This window comes from Loxodonta africana, chromosome 1 (genome assembly GCF_030014295.1).
Source record: "Loxodonta africana isolate mLoxAfr1 chromosome 1, mLoxAfr1.hap2, whole genome shotgun sequence".
NCBI classification, from domain to species: Eukaryota; Metazoa; Chordata; class Mammalia; order Proboscidea; family Elephantidae; genus Loxodonta; species Loxodonta africana.
In genome coordinates, this window is record NC_087342.1 from 95,012,672 (window position 1) to 95,033,014 (window position 20,343).

General features: G+C 49.9%; 1 protein-coding gene across 1 annotated transcript; it reads right to left on the bottom strand.

Moving 5' to 3' along the window:
- Positions 1-6,585: 6,585 nt before the first annotated feature.
- MLN (motilin) lies at positions 6,586-13,405 on the bottom strand. Its single transcript, XM_003421058.2, has 3 exons — positions 13,289-13,405; positions 10,455-10,571; positions 6,586-6,786 (listed from the first exon to the last, which is right to left on the bottom strand). Exons 1-3 carry the CDS (start codon positions 13,403-13,405, stop codon positions 6,640-6,642), a joined length of 381 nt encoding a protein of 126 aa, XP_003421106.2. The 3' UTR covers positions 6,586-6,639.
- Between the last annotated feature and the right edge of the window lie 6,938 nt (positions 13,406-20,343).

The window sequence follows — 20,343 nt, forward strand, 5'->3', positions numbered from 1 at the left end:
TTACAGCCGTAGGGCTGTGTGGAGCCTCCCACAGGGCACCCCATTTCCTTACATGAAGGCTTTTAACCAGGAAATCCCTAATGGAAGCATGGGGAGTGACAGCAAATGGGAATAGGACCATAGTTCATAGTCTTCCTTCCAAAACCTCCCTCTTCCCCTCATCCCCTCAGTATTCCTGGCACGTCCCTCATCAACTCCCTTTCTCAAACATTTGTTGTAGGTTCCAGTCTGTTTCTATCCACCACATTCAGTTCTCCCTCCTTCCTGGCATCTCCCTGTAGCTCTACCCCCAAAATGCCCTCCCCACCTGTCCCTTCTCCTCCACCTGGGTGCCTGGGCAGGGACCCTCTGCCCATGTTTTGCATTCCTGCCACTCGCTCTACCACGGGAGTATTCAACACTGGCCACAATTGCTGGGAAAATGACAGCCTCGGCTTGGTCCAGCTTCGTTGTCAGCCTCCCCGTCTCCCTGGCTTCGCTGCTCCCATGTGGTGCGATTTTTCTCACCAAGTGTTGTTTTCCTTTTCTCTGCCTGTGTTTGCACGGAATGCCATGAATTTGATATAGTGATTGCCTAACACATATACCACATAATAGTATTTTATTTCTTTCTGAAGCACTGTTTGCATGACAAATGAGTTGGTAACATTTGTGCAACTCCTTGCAGCTGTGCAGTTCAATATATAAAAAATGAGCCTTCCAGCATCAATACTAGCCCTGTGTATTCTAAGAGGGCTTGAAACTGATGCTTAAACAAAGTTAACGCTACAGCATTTCACAGAGTTATGGTCTATTTCATCACAATGGATCTCAGGGCAATTTAGAAATATGTACTGAACTGGAGCCACCCCCAGCGGTGGTCCACAGTGAGGGCTTTGTCAGCCTTCTTTGTGTTTGGGGGCGCTGCCGATGCTCCACAGACCCGCGACCAAATGACCCACAGCCTTTTCTCCTCTGAACCCTGCTATCTTTCCTTTAATGTATTGTGGCCGTTGAGTAGATTCTAACTCATAGTGAACCCATGTGACAGAGCAGAACTGCCCCATATGGTTTTCTAGGCTGTAATCTTTACAGGACCAGATTGCCAGGTCTTTCTCCCACGGAGCTGCTGGCTAAGCTTGAACTGCCAACTTTTTGGTTAGCAGCCAAGCCCTTCACAGTTGTACCACCAGGGCTCCTTCCGCTCTAACCTGAAACCCATAATGTTTGCAGCCTTTTGCTACCCAAGTTACCCAGAGCCACCTTCTAGTCTCCACTGTGGCTTTTGGCAGTTGATGGCCCTGTGTAGCTGGGCCTTACAGGCTTTTTGGTGTAGCATGCTAACAGGCACCCAGGCAATGTCAACTAGTTCGGTGAATTTGCCGATTAATGCTTCCCTGGTGGTACAGTGGTTAAGAACTTGCTGTTAACCAAAAGGTCGACAGTTCAAATCCACCAGCTGCTCCTTGGAAGCCCTATGGGGCAGTTCTACTCTGTCCTATAGGGTTGCTATGAGTCAGAATGGACTCGATGGCAATGGCTTTTGGTCCCCTTACCCTGCATTGACTGTTGACCATTCATAAAAGAAATCTCACGAATCAATTTTTCCTCCCAGGTCTCAGGCCTTTCCATTTTCTCATGAACTCCTAGCTCCAGTCCGGCCCCTTCCCTGGATCTATAATACCTGTTTGGTCCTCCATCAACAATCTCTACCCCCACGGCCCTTTTACCCATTTTAGTGAAGTCAGCTCGTTGCTTTTTACTTCCCTCCACACGACTATCAACCCACACTTCTTCCACTGACCCTTTTAGCTTTTCTTCTGAAGGGCTTGACTTCAGCGCATCTTTGCCACTGCTGCCTCTTGTCAGAAGTTGCCCACGAGGCCCTTCTGGGGACTCTCAGAGGGTGCCTTTCTGAGTCTTCTACGTGATTCTTAAGCTGGGCCTGTTGAGGATGGGAGCAATCTTGCAAAGTCAATGGCTACCCTGCACGCCCACCTTCTCATGACTCTATTGTGGGTTTTTTTAGGTGAGCAGCTCGGACTGCAGCCGATCTTCCTGATTTATTAAAGACCAAAGAGGGAAAACAAGCTCCAGTGTCTAAATCTACTTACTAACCACATCCACACAGTTAGCGGAGGTGAGGGGCAGCCAGGAGGATGTGCTGAATTCCTGCAGGGATGTCATGCCGGCCCTGTCCTGCTGACCTCTCTCTGTCTCAGCAGAGCCTTATAATAACGATGGCCATAAATCTTTAAGTGGGCTCCATCCTCCATCTCTTTCTGCAAAAAGCCCTGCACACATTTATCAGGTCCTTAAAGATGCTCAGGGACCATGGACTTGTCCTTGATCCACCCCATCATGGGCCTTGGGCATCCCGCTTAGCTATCCTGGGCTTCCTTCGAATCATGTCACCAGTGGCATCACATGGCAGAGTGTGCGCGGGGCACAAAAGCGTGTGGTTGAAATGGGAGGGGAGATGGGTGTCATTTGGGGCTCAGATTTGGACTGGAATGGTCCCCCATTCCCACTCAAGGACCACCCAACTTTTTGTTGCCACATCTCATCCTCCGTGGAAGAGGAAGCTTACTCTTTTCATCTAGGTTTCGCGGTGTATCAATGAGGGGTAAATAAAGAGTCACAGAGAAATGCCAGAGTGGGTTTAACAGGCAGCTGTGTCACCTGTTTTTCATAATCTGCTGAGAATTAAATGAAGCTCGCATTTTTCTGGCCACTCTCACACTTTGATATCTGTGGGCAAGCGTTCCTTTACAGGCACGGAATACATTATATGATGTCAATAACAAATTGTATATAAAGAAAAATGGAATGCTTTCAGAACATTTTCTTTTGGCTTTGTCCATGATTAGATTATACTAAATTATAGAGTACGGGTATCAAGCAATTACTCTTTGCTTTTAACTATTCAATTTCACGGCAAATCCACGTAGCTCAGTAATTATAAAATCACACGGATGTGGTTACTGAGAAAATACCTCATCATCTCTATCTTCTGAAGCTAAGTTCAGGTTGCCCTATAATTTACCTGTGGTCCTGTTAAGTGCAAAGTACATTCCAGATGAAGACAGCGTAATCTGTAAGTCTCCCTAATTGCCAGGTATCTGGAGAGAGCCTTGCAGGTTTTACTAGATAAACCTCAGCAAGAAGTGAGGAGGCATGGTGTCCTCGCCCTGCTGGCTACTCCAGGTCTCTGATTCCGGTTGGTTTCTGCTCAGGTCATTCTAGAGCTTTAACCAGGATCGTATCTCTCTTTTCTTCTGCTTTATGAAAACTTGGACTTTTCCTCTTGGCTCACTTCACAGAGTCCTCCCAACCCCCTGATTTTAATTTCTTCCAAGTCTGTGCATGTCCTGTAAGCAATTGAGGCCACAGTCCGGGAAACTAGAGAAGCTCATTGGTGAAAAAGAATTATTTGAACTGACTGTGAGAAATCGAACAGTGGCAGAAGGAGGAAAACCAAAGAAAGGAGCCGACATATCTAAACACCCAGCGGGGACACTGTGCATACAGATGTAGGTGGTAGCTGGGGCCCTGTTGCAACTCATTACGGAGGAGCACATCAGAGGCTGCGGGGTGAGGGCAGGGGAAGCTGGGCTGCAGTGTGGGCTTTGAATAGGTGTTCTCTGCAGAACGGACAGCGCCCTCACCCTTCCCAGGCACTGTAGTCGCTGAACCAACTCCCATTTTAAGAAATGCATGTCACCTGGGATGAAACCTCCTAGGGGTCCTAGTTCCCTCCATGCCACCTCTTTCAATGCTGGTATTTAACTCCTGGAGTTCCTGGCTTGTGCAAACGGTTAATGCTCTTGGCTGCTACCTGAAAGATTGGAGGTTCAAGTCTACCCCGAGGTACCTCAGAAGAAAGATTTGGAGATCTACTTCCCAAAAATTAGCTATTGAAAACTCTGTGGGGCACAATTCTATTCTGGCACACACGGGGGTAGTTGGGTAGACGCAACAGCAACTGGTAAGAGGGCAGTGGTGGTTCAGTGGTGGAATCCTCGCCTTCCCTGCGGGAGAGCTGGGTTCCATCCCTGACCAATACACCTCGTGCACAGCTACCACCTGTCTATTAGCGGAGGCTTGCATGTTGTTACGATGCTGAATAGATTTCAGTGGAGCTTCCAGACTAAAGCAGACTAGGAAGAAAGGCCTGGCGATCTACTTCCGAAAATCAACCAACAGAAACCCCGTGGATCACAGCAGTCTGATCTGCAAATGATCGTGGGGATAGCACAGGATCAAATAGCATTTCATTTTGTGCATGGGGTCTCCATTAGTCAGGGGCCAACTCGGCTCCCAGGATCTTAGGGCAAATTCCCCAGACAGTGCCAGGGCGCAAGCCTCAGATATACGCACCCCCTGCTGCTGATAGGGGAAGGTAGTCACACTATGAGGGAACATTGGGCCAAGGGTGAGAGGAGGACACAAAATCTGTATTTGCCACGTGGAAAGGGGCTGTTTTTCTGCTCCTTGGTGTGTGTTACAGAGAGTGGAATGGACTGGCATGGTAGAACTTACAAGGGTGAGGAGAAGTCTTGGATTCAGGGCCTCCCAATCGCACACGTTATAGATTCTGTTTTTGCCTCTTTGGCTCCCCAGGTGCCTCGCTGCAGCCCTCTCCATTTATTACCCGGCGTCTTGGCAGTGTTTCCCAAGAACCTGCAGCTGTGCTTGGGCTTATCGGTATGTGCATGGGGAACACATGTGACCGTGCAGCGGATCAGGCTGGGTGTTCCTCAGGAGCAGCCACAGCACCCCAAAAGGGGGTTCTTACTAAGGGTTAGGGTCTTGTCCCGATAACTCTTTCCTGTGACTAAGTCCTCACAGTGGTTGGGGTGGGTGGAAAGACAAAATGGCCATGGTGTCTAATTGTTAGTAACCTATGGATGGAGGAAGCCATGGTTCCTATATGGCTGCAGTTTATAAATAAATAAACATTCATTAATGTTAAATTAAATTAGAATGAAATCTCCCATCCAGTTTTGTTTAGAAGGCAGAAATAAGTGGGTTGGCTAGGTAATTTTGCTGCGGATGCTGGAGCATGTAGTCACAAGGTGATAATGATAATTGTAATTTAATCTTTGCTGGTGCCACTGTCCCCAGCTCTCCAGGCGGATATTACCACCTTGCTTTTGCAAAGGCTCATTGAGGTTAAAGGGCTGGTTGGAAGTTACTCAGTAAGGGGCTGAGTGCAGAGGCCTTAAAAATCCTCTGGCCCGTTGGACCTAGAGCTTCTCAGTAGACAGAGAATGGACCAGGATGCAGGAGACCTGAATTTCAGTCCTTACTCTACCTCTGACTCAGAGTGTGGAAAAAAAAATCCATCACTCTGGTCCTCTGTTTTCTCACCTGCAGTGAGAACTCTTCCAATTCGATGGGTCTAACATAGTACTTATAGGTGCCCTGGTGGTGCAGTGGTTAAGTGCTCGGCTGCTAACCTAAAGGTTGGCAGTTTGAACCTACCCAGAAAGATCTGGCAATCTGCTTCTGTAAAGATTACAGCCAAGAAAACTCTTTGGGGCAGTTCTATTCTGTCACATGGGGTCGCTACAAGTTGGAATCGACCTGACGGCACCCGACAATGACAACAATGTAATATTTGAACTTAGAACTTACAAAAGGCTCTCGTTTGGTTAATATATGCACCATTGATGACCAGCTCCCTCTGTGCTTTTTTTCCCTTTTTCTTGTGACCAGAGCTTACTCTTGGGAAATTAACATATTAAATGAAAGAATCCTTTCTGTACATTTCGTGCTTTATTTACTGCAGGGGGATTGGCTTTGGAGAGGGTGTTTTCCTTCCCAGTTGAGCTGATGGGCTGTGCAGATATCTGGGCAGGGGCTCCCAGTTCAGTCCACCTTCTTCCTGGAGCAGGGTTCGTCACTCAGCTGCTGGGGAAGAAAAAGCAAAGGTTTGGAGATCAGTGGTGTCAGCTGCCCGCTTATGAAAAAAAAAAAAAAAACCTCCCCCTAAAACCTGCCCGCGGATCCGAGGGAGGAGGGGGCACGCAGGGCAGGCTGTGGGGTGGGGAAGGCAGGAGTTTCTGTTAGGCTTCTAGAAGCTCTACCTCTGGCTTTCTCTGTAGCCTGGGGCAAGTCATTTAACCTCCCGGTTCCTCCATCTCCAACACTCTCTCTGTGTCTCTCTCCTCTCCTCCTGGGACTGTGAGAAGTAATTAGTGGCTGTTTGTCAGACAAGATCTAGCTTTGCACAGTAATTCGGGCAGACCTTGAACGGGGCAAGGCCAGCTGGGGCTCAGGACTTTGGTCTGCAGGATGGGATGGAAGAACAGAGGCTTTTGTGGCTGGATTGCAGTAAAGGCAACCACTCAGTCATGGTGATGCTTAGGGAGGGATGGAAATATCTGGAGCTTGGAGGGAGGGAGGCTGGAGGGTAGTCATTGATTTTGTTGTGGCCCTCTGCCAGAGGCATTTGGGGGTCAGACGTGAGCCATTGAGGCAGGGACTTATGAGACACCCGTTGCTGGCCATTAGAGCCAGCGGTGCTCTGTGACTAGGCTCCCCTCAGAGGAGGGAAGGGTGCCCCACTGGAGAAGACGGCTTAATGTTCTCAAATGTAAAGCAGAAAAACAAATCGCTGTCCCTAAACCCTGCTCAGATGGCGCTCCTCGAATATCAATACCAGGGTGGGCAGAGGACACCCCACCCCCATACCATTTGGGTAGACAGCAGCATCTCACTCAGCAGCCCTTCCAGGGCGGCCTGGTACTTTTCCAGCTGCCTGGAGTCCATCCTCATTCCAATTTCCACAGGAGCAGTCAGCTGTGAAATAAGGCAGAGTTAAAGAAGAAGGGAGAGGCACAGAGAGGGCTTTTAACCCCTGGTGGCAAAAGGGGCCCGCTGGCCACACTACCCTGCCTACCCCACTCTTCTGGCTCCTCCGGGGATCCTGGCACCTCCCCTCAGTTCTAACCAGAAGGCCAGACCTTGGCCATCCAGAGGGAGCCTCTGAGACCTGCTGGGAGGATAAACAAGCCTCTCCTGTGGAGGAAGCTGTGTCTGAAGGGGTGCGCTCACCACAATATCAGCTAACGTTGTGGAGCCTTATTACGTGCCAGGCATCCTTCTAAGTGCTTTACATATATGAAGCCTCTCAATGACCCTACGTGGTAGGGACAATTAGTGTCCCCATTTTGCAGATAAGGAAACTGAGGCACAACGAGATCAAGTAACTTGCTCAAGGTCACACTGGTAGTAAGTAGAAGAGGGAGTAGATGCTAAACCCAGAGGGCTTGACCCCAGGGTCTGTGCTGACGACCATCAGGCTATACTATCTCTTGCACTGAGGGGACGCTGTCGAGACCCTAGAGGAGCTGAGCTGTCTGGATGCTCCACACCAAGGGAGTTTGCTGCAGCCTTGAGGCAGAGCCAGGTGGGGCTGACTGGTGTTGCAGTCACCCCCCAGAGCCTCCCAGGGCAAATGTCTTGCTGTACAATACGGATGGCTGACTGTGTCAGAGGAGCCCCAGCTCCCACTCCTCCACCTCCCACCAGTTCCCTGCACGTGGGAAATGGGCCTGGGCCTGTACACTAGACCTGAAGGGGCTAGGGATGCCTGAAGAGCAAGCAGCTGCAGAGGTGTTCTCAGCTGGATGTTGTGGCTGGTTCGAGTCCTGGCTGTGCCATTCCCTTGGTGTGGCAATGCCTCAGTCTCCTCACTTTGAAATGAGGCTGCGTCACTGGATGGCCCCTAAGGGACCTCCCAGCCCTGTTCTAGGTTCATGGTCCTGGGGAGGTCCAAGCTTCCCGGAGACGGATGCTGTATCATGTGCCATTGAGACCTTGGCATTAGTGACGCAAACTCGTATCTCTGGTACATCTAGAGGGTAGTTCTGAGTAAGCGCCACTCTTGCCAACTGTATGACTCACTACCAGCTCTCTCCTGGTGAGCCTGAGGAGGCCTTAGTGGAAGTGAGGAAGAAAAAGAACCCCACACTGCTAAGGTTACCCTCTGGGCTGTACACCTGACCTCTGACCTTGCTATATTTATAGACAGCAGTAGCCACCTGAAGAGGGTGGGGGAAGATCTCTGGCCTGGGTGTAGATGGCAGGTGGGAATCATGGAATCCAGGCTCGGTTCTGCTGTGACTACTGTGTGACCTTGGGCAAGGCCCTGGCCCTCTCTGATGTCAGTCTCCTTACCTCCCCTGCCCTTGACGTGGAAGTGTCTGCTCTCAGTCCTGGGGCCTCTCCTCTTATACACCCACACCCACCCCCCCCCAGGGATCTCACCCAGTCTTGTCTTTAAATTCCATCTAATCACTGGTGACTCCCACACTTATGTCCCTGGCCCCAACCTCTCTTAACTCCAGATTTGTGTATTTGCCTGCCTGTGCAATGTCTTCATGTGGGTGCCCAATAGGCATCTCCCAGTTCATGGGTCCAGTCTGACCTCCCGATCGTCTTCCCACTGATCTGCTCCCACTGCAGTCTTCACTGTCTCAGTGAAGAGAAAATTCATCCCGGCAGGTGTTCCAGCCAAAAATCCTAAAGTCATTTTTCACTTTTCTCTACACCCAATCTTTCCACAAATTCTGTGGGCTTCTCTATTTCTAAAAAGAGTTTCAGATTCTGACCGCTTCGCCCGCCTCCACCATGACAACCCTGGGCCAAGCCACTGTCTCTCTGTCTTGGATGATGCAGCAGTCTCCTCAGGGGTCCCCCTAACCCTGCCTTTGCCTTTTCAATCTGTTCTAGATACAGCAGCTGGGGAACTCCCTTTAAAATGTGAATCAGATCATGTTTCTCCTTTTCAAAAGCCTCCAAAGGCTCCCACCTCAGCAGAGTGGAAGTAAAGTCTTGGCAGTGACCTATGAAGTCCATAGTCTGGTCTCAACCCCCCACCCCCCACTCTTTCCCTGTGGTATCCTCTGCTCCAGCCACTCCAGCCCCTGCACTGTTCACTGAATATACAAGGCCTCTTCTGCCTCAGGGCCTTCGTACTGGCAGTTCTTTCCCCTGGGACTGTCTTCCCCAGACACCCTGTGGTCACTCCTTCTCTCTCTTTAGGTCTTTGTGTGAATACTGTTTTCTTATAATGACTCTCCGATAACCCTATTTAAAATTCTGATCAATCCCATCTCCTTTCCTTGCTTTATTTTCCTCCATAACCTCTATCATATATATACCCCGTGGCTGTTGCTGTCAAGTCGATTCCAACTCGTAGCGACCGTATAGGACAGAGGAGAAATGTGCCATAGAGTTTCCAAAGAGCACCTGATGGATTTGAACTGCCGACCTTTTGGTTAGTAGCCGTAGCACTTAACTGCTACACCACCAGGGTTTCATATATATATATATATATATTTTTTTTTTTTTTTTAAATATATATATATATACAGAGTTTGCTTATTGACCTTATTTGCGATCTGTCTCTCCCACCAGAGTGTGAGCAGGAGTTTTTTTTTGTTCACTGCTCTATCCCCAGTGCCTTGCACGCAGTAATCAGTTGCCATCTAGTCAATTCTGACTCATGGCAGCCCCACATGTGTCAGAGTAGAACTGTGCTCCGTAGGGCTTTCAAAGGCTGATTTTTCGGAAGTGGATCTCCAGGCTTTTCTTCTGAGATGCCTCTGGGTGGACTCAAACCTCCAGCCTTTGAGTTAGCAGCTGAGCATGCTAATCATCTGCATACTCAGGGACTCCTTTGCACATGGTAGGAGCTCAATAAATATTCGGTGTGGATAAATGAGTCTGTGAAATTAAAGGGCTGGATTGGATGACCTCAACCTCCCTCCAGAGCTGACAATCTATGCCTCCTAACCCTCAGTGGATGACCCATTCCCTGAGTCTTGACACCTGTAGGTGTCTCCCTGGGTTCCTATTTTGGAGGAGAGGAACTGGCAGCTCTCTCTCCTGGAGGGCTGCAGCTGCCTCCTGATTGGTCTGCCTCCACTTTGTGCTGCTTGAGATTGTTCTAAGTCAGATCAGGTCACTTTCCAGATGTCTTGCCTAACCCCCCGGCCCTGCCTGAAGTGGGCCTGCTGACCTCCCCTCACCCTTTCTCAATACACCCTAGCCACTAGGGCCTCAAACCCCCAGGTGCATCCTGGGCAGGCCCTTTGGTTTGCTCTCCTTCTTTCCTCCAGCACTTGCATGGATGGCTCCTTCTCACCATCAGGTTTCAAATCCAATATCACCTCTTCCTAGAGGCCTTCCCTGACCCCTCCCCAGCCAAAGTGGCACCCGCCCCCCCCCCCAACAATCACTCTCTATTGACTGCCCTACTTGGGGCCTGCAATAATCTACTTGTCTTCTCATTGGTGCTCATCTCTCCCTTCTAGGATAAAGCTCGTTGCCTGAATGCCTTGTTCATTGCTATATTCTAGAACATTCCATGGCTGCAGTTGGCAGGCCCTGCCTCCTTGCTTGGTAGGGAGAACCAACCTTCCACCGAGTTTTTCTGCACTGTTCCCAGGATGGCTGCTTACCTTGATAACTTTGCTTTCTTCTTCCTGCATGGACTCTGCCGGGTCCAGAGACCTCGCCTTCTCAGACCTCTGCTGCACACTCAGCAATTTCTTTTGCCCATTGTTCCGCTCCCTTTCCTAGGGGTGTATCATAAAACCAAAACCAAAACCAAAACCAAAACCAAAACAAACAAAACACCACAACAAAAGAAAAAAACAAACTTGTTGCCATCAAGTTCATTCCAACTCATATTACGCCCATGTGTTATACAGCAGAACTGAGCTCCATAGTGTTTTCTTGGCTATAATCCTTACAGAAGCTGATTGCCAGACCTGCTTTCCGTGGCACCACTAGATGGGTTCTAACTGCCAATCTTAGTTGAGTGCAAACCAATAAAACTGCACAAAACCTACCTTCCCTCGACCTGCCCAGTTGGCTCCAGTCCATCTCTACCAGGGGTGTTAAGTATCTGAGCATCTCACAGACCAAAACAGCCCCTCCTCCCCAGCTGCCTCTTCCATGAGGAGGCTCAGAGCCCTGGTGGCTTAGGAGTGGCCCTTGGAATTGTCCACCAAGAGGTCAACTTGAAGAGGAATCCATTCCTCTGTAGTTAAAACATCACACTCAGATCGTTACTGTTAATTAAGTTAAAATGCTAAAAATAACGGCCGCCCTTCATGCATATAAAGTATGAAAATGTGTTTTTCTTAGCAGAGAGCCTATAAAAAAGGTGGCAAGACAGCATAGCCTGTGAGGGCGCCATGGGGTGGCCCAGGAACTCGGAGTCCCCAGGAGGTGATTTATAACAGGTGAGACAGGGAGATGAATTATGGAGGAAGGAGTTTGCAGCTTTGTAAAAATCCTGGTGCCTGGCAATTATGAGGAGAAAAAGCTTACAGCAGATTAATGCAAAGTGTCCTCTGGTTGCTGTTTTGTTAGTTTACATTCTACTGAGTTTGACTGTTGCTGTCCAGCCCTGAAACTCGCCTGGTATCCTGCTTGCAGGTCTCCTGCGATCACACACACCCAATGTCTTTGGTTTCTCAACGACACTCTTGGGATTGGGCTCTTGGCAGGCCCCGATACATGGTGATTCTAGAACAATCGGTCATCTCCTTGGAAGAACGTAGGGTGGGGGTACATCTAGAAGGCCTGCTGCAGCATCACCTCTATCAGTTTCCATTTCTGCCCCTGAAGAAGGCAAGCTGGGTTCATCCTGGCCTCTGCTAAGGGTTCTGTTCCTGGGTATCTGGAAACCTTCCCTGTGCATAGAGTGGGCAGATAGGGAGAGGCTCTACCCAGGGGCCACGGTAGAGCCTCCCAGCAGAGCCAATTTAGTGTATTTGTCCCTACTGGAGCCTTGGTCTCAGATAGATCAGGAAAGTCCTGTTTCCTCATTGCCTTGTGTTAGAGAGAACTGAATGTCTGCACAGACTCTCCGAATCCCTTGAAGTCCAGCATTAAAGGCACCAGAAAGGCAGATCTGGTAGTCCAGTTTTAGCTAGGCCCCACTGCCTGAGTTCCATTAAACCTGTTGCCGTCAAGTCATTCCAACTCATGATGACCGCATGTGTTACAGAGGAGAACTGCTCCGTAGAGTTTTCTTGACTATAATGTTTATGAAGCAAATTGCCAGGGCTTTCTTCTGTGGAGCAGCTGGGTAAGTTCCAACCACCAACCTTTAGGTTAGTAGTTGAGCGCAAACCGTTTGTGCCACCCAGGGACCTTTGTTGTTGTTGTTAGTTGCTGCCTAATCAATTTCAACTCGTGGCGATCCCATGTGTGACAGAGCAGAACTGCTCTGAGGGTTTTTTTTTTTTTTTTGCCTGTAACCTTAACAGAAGCAAATTGCCAGGCCTTTTCTTCTGAGGTACTGCTGGGTGGGTTCGAACCAACAACCTTTCAGTTAACAGTCCAGTTCAAACTCTTAGTGTTGCCTAAGAACCTCTAGGGACCTTCTAAACCCACACCAAACCTATTGCCATCAAGTCAGTTCCGACTCAAGGTGACTCGATAGGACAGAGTAGAACTGCCCTATGGGGTTTCCAAGGAGCACCTTGGTGAGTTAGAACTGCCATCCTTTCGGTTGGCAGCCGTAGCTCTGAACCACTATGCCACCTTAGGCCCATCTTATTTCCTTTCGGTCTCAAAAGAGGGTGGCTATGCCACTACTGTGTGAAAACCACTTTCTTTCCCACTTCGCAGGGTTTGCTCCCATCACTTCCTCCCACCTTGTCCCTTGAGGCCCCCAGCTCAAGTTTCACCTTTTCCCTGAGGGCTTCTAAACAAGCTCCAGCTCACAATGATTTACTCCTCCTCTGAGCCCAGAGCTTATGATCGGCATCCCTTAAAAAAACTTATTGGGCAATTAATCATGTCCTGCCTTGTGACGTCTTTCTTTTGTCTCCTATTGTTGGTTAATTCTTCCAATGTTTGTGTCTGCTCGCTGAACGCAAGAGGAGGGTCTTAGATTTCTGTGTATGCTGTGGCCCAGGGTGGCACCTTCTACAGCAGAAATTCTCAGTAATAAATATTTATGTGCTTGTTAATTGAAAATTTCCTCCAAAGGATGGGCAGGGGTGGGGAAAAGCTGACACTTAATGGGAGCCACTGACATCTTTGAGTGGTGCTAGGGAAGGAGTGGAGGTGGCTACAGAGATGGCTGGAGCTCAGGGTTACCCTGGGCCCTGGCTTTTTCATGCTGCCCTTGGTGTTGCTGGCACCATTAATTAAATGTGGTTTTACTGAGATAACCCTTTTGCTTGAGTGAGACCAGCACCACGTCAGTGCTGAGCAGGGCTGTGAGTCACATCTGCCATGTCTGGGAAGGTGGACAGCCGGGGTGGTTTCTTACCTGCATCCTCCGGATTTCGCTGTAGGTGAAGATAGGAACAAAGGCTTCCATCTGGGAGGCGAGCATGGCAGCCACGTGCACCACCAGCAGGGCAGCCACAGCCTTTTGGGACACCATCCTGGAGCTGGACAATGACAAGGGGCCCTGTCACCAAGTTTAGGGTGCCGAGATGGACAGCGATGCACTCAGAGGCAGGAAGGAGCCCTCAGTTCTGGTCCACGCCCCACCTGAAGCTGTGTGGTCTTGATCAAGCCACCGAGCCTCTCTGACTTGAGCCTGGTGTTGGGCTTTCCCAGGTAAACGCCACGTACCCTCTGCCCTGAACTGTGACAGTGGGTCGCTAGCCTGGGCAGGCCACCCAGCACTCTGCCACACACCAGAGGAGGATTGTTCTACTTGTCGGTCCTTCTCTTTGTTATAGGTGAGGTTTTCTGGGGTCAGATGGACTCATGAGGCTGCAGGGACCTCATTTCTCAAAGAACTCCTAGATTATTAGCAGAATCTTGACCCAAGAGCTAGGGAACCCTCCCTGCTCCCTGAGCCAATTAGGACATTGAAAGGGAGTGGGCCAGGCCCAGGTGACCCCCAGTTCTACCTGGGAGCATCAGGCCAAGACCCTGGGAGTATAGAGGAAAAGGCTGAGACTCTGCCCATTTGGAGGCAGATCCAGTGGAAAAACTCAGCTTGGAGCAGCATCCAAGAGCTGATAGCGGGGTCCCACCCCTGGGGAGGGGGCTCACTGGCCCTGGAACAAGCCCCGCCTCCCCCCCCCCCCCAAGCTCCAGCATGTCTACCTGCCTGTTGGCTGCCTTTCAGAAATAACTGGGATGGTGCATCTTCCCTACCAGCCCATGAGACCTGGGAATACTGTAAGTGCTGGCAGGGAGCCAGCGTACGTGGGGCTCTCCTGCATCCTGAGAAGTGTGGTGTCTCTGAAAAGGCCAGCAGGAAGGTGGGCTACAGAGGGCTTTTGGGGCTCAGGTCCTGCGAGGGACCAGGTGGGCATGGTGACTGCAGGGAGGCAGAGACTTGAAGAGGGGGTCAGTTGGGTGGGCTTTGGGACAGGATCGGGATGGCTCTGTGGGGGGTCATAGCCTGGCTAGGTGCTAGCCTTGGTTAATCCCTTACATTGCTGTAGGACATTCTATTCCTAGGTCCTCTCCCATGCCATTCTCATGCCCACCTGGGAGCAAGTGACATCTGGGGAGAGGAGAAACCTGAGGCAGGGAAGGGACTCATTGAAGGAACTGGGGTCTGGAACCCTGGCCTTCTGAGGTGCTTTCCCAGTACCCCACACTATGTTGCATCTGCCCACCTCCCCTCCCAAGATGGAGGAGGGTGTAGCAGGGGCACCAACATTCCTGCATCACACTGGGCGGACTTCTGAGCACAGGGGCCTGGACCCCTGAGCGGGGAGGAGAGGCCAGGGGTGGCCTCTGCTGCCTGGGGCTAGGGGTGATTACAGGGTCTTCAGATAAAGAGCTTCCCTCAGGCGGCCTGGATGTTGTTGGTGAGAAAGGGTCCTGTTCTGGCCTGGCACCCTAGTTTCTCTGCAGGCCCAGCCCCAGCCCCTGCTTTGGAACGAATCTTCTAGGGCTGTGTGCTTGTGTTCTGCCTCTCTGCCAGGCCTGCTTCCTCGGCCACCTCTGCCTTCCTCAGAAACCACCTCAGCCAGGCAGGATGCTCACTCTGCCTTCTTGCTGCTCTTGTTCTCTCTCTCTCACCCACTCTCTCTTCCTCCTCTCTTCCTGCTTTCTCTCTCCATCTCCATGGACAAGAGCACAACAGCTTAGACAGCCAAAGCTCCAGCAGGCCTGGAAGGATAACCCGCCCACCGAAGACCACCTCCCAGGAAGCCTAGGACCTGTACAGGCCCCTGGGAGGATCTTGAGCTGAACAGAGGATGGGGTGGGTGAGCCCCGAATCCCCGTGCCTCCCCTCTTGCTCCCATCTCTCCCCAGCAGTATTTGGGGCCCCACTTTCCCTCTCAGCGGCGGCGGATATGTCATATTTACGGTGTCCCATTTCCTTCACGGAGATGCTATAGATCTCTTTTCATTCTGGGGTTCACGTTTAATTCACTCCACAAGAATCAATAAAAACTTTAAATAAAAAAGGGCAAAATCCAATTGCAGCTCATTTTCTTGATCCGACTGGCAGTTGGTGTATCACCTACACACATTTGTGTCTGGTGAGCTCGGAGTGGGAGAGGGGCTTTTCATCGTGCGAGGAGGCACTACCCTCCCTCTTTCATTATCAGGGATGGGGCTACAGCCCTCAAGTGCTCAGCTCTGGATAAGGTGCCATCTCTCTGTCCTTCTTCGCCATGTATGTCTCTAGGGACCAGGTTTTTCTTCTTAACTTTCTGGAGCAAAGCCATCATGCCTGCGGGGGTCCTGCATGGATACTGAACCCTGGCTTGGGTTCCTGGCCTGCAGTCCACAGCACCAGACCCACCCCAAATAGCCTCCCCTTTGCCAGGAACTACACCCGCCTCCTCCTCTCTGCAGCCTCCATGCCTCAGGGCAGCCCTGCTTTGCTGAATACATACAGCTTTAGAATAGGCAGCTTCCACTGCACTATTAACCTGAAGGTTGGCAGTAAGAACTCACCCAGAGGCACCACAGACCATTAGGCCTGGTGATCTCCTTCTGTAAAAGATTACAGCAGAGAAAACTGTATGGAGCAGTTCTACTCCGTAACATATGGGGTCGCCATGAGTTAGAAATGACTTGACAGCGACGGCTTTGGTTTTAACCTACCACCACCGATAGCTGATTCTGACTCATGTTGCCCCCTTGTGTGTTCCATAGGCTTTCCAGTGGCTGATTTTTTGGAAGCAGGTTGCCAGGCCTTTCTTCCCAGGTGTTAGCCATTTGCACCACCCACAGACTCCAGCTTTAACCTAAAAAACCTGTTCCTGTAGAGTAGCTTCAGACTCATGGTGACCCCATGTGTTACAGAGTAGAACAGCTCCACAGGGTTTTCTTGGCTGTAACCTTTACAGAAGCACATTGCCAGACCTTTCTTCTGTGGTGCTACTGGCTGAGTTTGAAACCACAAACCTTTAGGCAGTAGTCAAGGCCAAATGGTTTGGACCACCCAGGGATCCCAGTTTTAACCTACTCCTCTGGAATCAACTTGGGGCTATCAGTCTGGGCCCAGCCATGTATTTGCAAGTGGCAGAGGGGGACAGGAGCAGGCCAACTCACCCCGGAGATCTCTGGACCCCAGTGCTCAGGCTTGCACCCTTGTTCTGCTTCCGGGGTTATGCTAACAATCCCCCCCCCCGCCCCCTTCTTCAGCTACTTACAGTGTAAGCGTGGTTTGAGAGGGCCTGGAGAATATTCTCTCTCTGCTTCTCTGCTGGTATCTGGCTAGTCTAATGGGCCCTTATATATCTCCCATCCTCACTTTGGAGCCCATTAACCTTTGGCCGCACCTTTGTGGGCTCTGGGTGGGGGAGCTTGGATTCTTGGAGCTCATGGAAACAGCTGTGGACCAAGCTGTGGGCTTCTAGGGCTTTCCTGGAAGGCCTCCATGTGCGACAGCCAGGTTTCGGTGGAAGCCAGACCCCACTCAGAGAGCACCTTCTTGTCCACTTAAAACCCCGCTGCTGCTCAGAAGATCTTTTTTTAAAAAAATTTTTTATTGTACTTTATTATTAATACTATTTTCATTGTGCTTTAAGTTAAAGTTTACAATTCAAGTTAGTTTCTCATGCAAAAATTTATATACACATTGTCATGTCACCCTAGTTGCTCTCCCTATGACAGCACACTCCTTTCCACCCTGAATTTTCCGTGGAACCAGCTCCTGTCCCTTTTTGCTTTCTCAGAGGATCTTTTTAACAAAACACTTTTCTTTTTTGTTACTTAAATATATGATGTTGTTGAGTGTCTCTGAGGCCAACTCTTCAGTGATCAAATTCTCTGTCAGCCTGTCAGAGCGCTGTGTTAGGAAGATAACTTCTCTTCAGCCTTCCCCCTGAAGCCCCTCGCAAAAAAGGCTCAGGAGTGTGGCAGTGTTTCAATTGTTTAATGAAAAGATGAGTGAGTCCAGACCCAGAGCTGTGCAACTCTGGAGGGAGGGAGCCAAGGAAGTACACCAGGTGTGGCGGTGTATAAGGTCCTAAATAGCTGACGGGACAGTTATCCAGGAACCATTTCATGGTAATTGTGTGATTTAAACAGTACATTTAAAAGATCTGAAGAGGTGGCTGTGACCTGGAGTCTAATGGCTTGCTGCTACTGCTGGTGGCTGCTGTTCAGGGTGCTTGTCCGTGTCTCAGATATCACCCAGATGCTTGGTGCACATGGTCTAATCCAATCTCAGCAACACCATGAGGATGGTACTGTCCTTCCCCCATTTTTCAGTTAAGGAAATTGAGGTGTGGCTCTACAGGAAGGCTTCTTCATATGAGGGTCAAGGTTGGACATGGTCAGGTGTGGTGGAGAGTGGGGATGTTGCCAGGTTTGCAGAGAATGGCACAGAGGATGTGAGATGCCACAGAAGGCCACCTGCGTGGGATGGGAGCTGGCCAGCATCCTAGTCTCCTAGAGCTGCTGTGACAAAATGCCACAGAATGGGTGGATTCTAGGAACAGGAATGTATTGTTCCATAGTTCTAGAGGCTGGGAGTCTAAGATCCAGGTGTTGGCTGGGTTGATTGCTTCTGGGGCTTTGAGGGAGAATCTGTTCCATGCCTCTCTCTCAGCTTCTTTTGGCCCCTGGAATTCCTGGACTTGCAGTTGCAGTGCCGCTTGAAGTCCTTCCTCTGTCTCTCTGTCTCTTCTCGTTTATAAGGACACCAGTTGTCTTAGTCACCTAGTGCTGCTGTAACAGAAATACCACAAGTGGATGGCTTCAATAAACATAAGTTTATTTTCTCACAGTCTAGTAGGCTGGAAGTCCGAATTCAGGGCATCAGCTCCAGGGGAAGGCTTTCTCTCTCTGTTGGATCTGGAGGAAGGTCCTTGTCATCAGTCTTCCTCTTGTCTAGGGGATTTTCCTTGCAGGAACCCTGGGTCCAAAGGATGCACTCTGCTCCCGGTGCTACTTTCTTGGTGGTGTGAGGTCCTCTTGACTCTCTGCTTGCTTCTCTGTTTTATATCTCAAAAGAGATTGACTTAAAATACAGTCTAATCTTGTAGGTTGAGTCCTGCCTCATTAACATAACTGCCTTTAATCCTGCCTCATTAACATCATAGAGGTAGGATTTACAACACATAGGAAAATCACATCAGATGACAAAATGGTGGACAATCACACAATACTGGGAATCATGGCCTAGCTAAGTTGACACACATTTTTGGAGGGCACAATTCAGTCCAAAACACCAGTCGTATAGGATTAGGACTTACCCTACTCTTGTATAACCTTCGTGTTAACCTAACTGATAACGTCTTCAAAGGCCCTATCTCCAAGCAGGGTCACATTCACAGGTACAGGGATTAGGACTTCAATATACCTTTTTGTGGGACACAATTCAATCTATAAAAGAGGCAGTGGTAGAATTCTTGCCTTCCGTGTGGGAGATCTGGATTCTATTCCTGGCCAATGCACCTAACACACAGCTGCCACCTGTCTGTCAGTGGAGGCTGGGTGTTGCTATGATGCTGAATAGGTGTCAGCAGAGCTTCCAGACTAAGACGGACTAGGAAGGAAGGCCTGGTCATCTACTTCCAAAAATCAACCAATGAAAACCCGATGGATCACGATGGTCCAATCTACAACCGATCATGAGGATGGCTCAGGTTTCATCCTGTTGTGCATGGGGTTGCCATGAGTCAGGGGCTGACTCAACAGTAGCTCACAGCAACAATGATTCAATCCATAAGAGTGAGTCTGTGACCTAAGTGTGGGAGCCCTTAGAAATCAAGCAGGACGATTACATTTCATGTGGGAGGAAATCGAGGGTCTTCATGGTACCTTGAAGGGAATAATATGATGAAAGTGCTAGCCTGAAAGGTCCCTCAATGGCAGGGTGCAGGCACTGGGGCAGGGAGAGGCTGGGGGCTGGGAAATCAGTGAGAAGGCAGCTGGGGCAGTCCAAGTGTGGAGTCAGTAGGGTCTGGGCTGTGTAGCGGCCATTTCCCCAGGTCAACCATGTTGACCAATACTGCCTTCCACAAAAGTGGCCCCAAACATCCAGATGGGGACTGTATCTTGCCCATGAACCCCTTCCTTGTCAGTCGATTGGTCTTCCCTGGCTTTTTCCCTCAGAAAGAAACAAATGCTTGCAGTGTTTCAAACCAAACACAAATAACCTCTCAGGTCCCTACTCAGCAAGGCGTAAGGGCAACAGCCGGCTGCTCAGTGTCCTCACTTCCTACCAGCAGGGTCTCTATGCTCAACTCTCCACTCTCCGATCCCGAGGTTGGAACACTTCCAGGAGACTGGGTCAGTGACTGCTATTTAGATATGCATGTTGTGTCTCTGCGGTCCTCGAGATCTATCTCAGAGGAATTAGAGCTTGAAAAGCCAGGGTTTGGAGCTCATTGCCTTCCCTTAACCTTGGGCTGGATTCACTCAACATCTTGGAGTCTCATTGCCCCAGTTACAGGCCTAGAAAAGGACAACAAGTTAGGTAAAGTAGAGGGTTAGCAAAAATGAGGGAATCCATCCCTCAGATGGACTGACACCATAGCTGCAACAATGGGCTCAACCATACCAAAGATCATGAAGATGGTGTAGGAACAGGCAATGTTTTGCTCTGTTGCACATAAGGTCACCATGAGTCAGAGCCGACTTGATTGTGACTAACAATAACCTTGGGCCTGAGTCACTCAACATCTTGGAGTCTCATTGCCCCAGTTTCAAGAAGGGATTTTGAGGCGAGGTCATAGACCTTATACTACCATATACTCATTGCTGTCGAGTCGATTCCAACTCATAACAACCTCATAGGACAGAGTAGAGCTGCCCCATAGGGTTTCCAAGGAGTGGCTGGTGGATTTGAACTGCTGACCTTTTGGTTAGCAGCCATACCTCACCATAGTTTTTAACCACTGTGCCACCAGGGCTCTCTTAGCAGGGGCAAAATAGTGCGAGGGT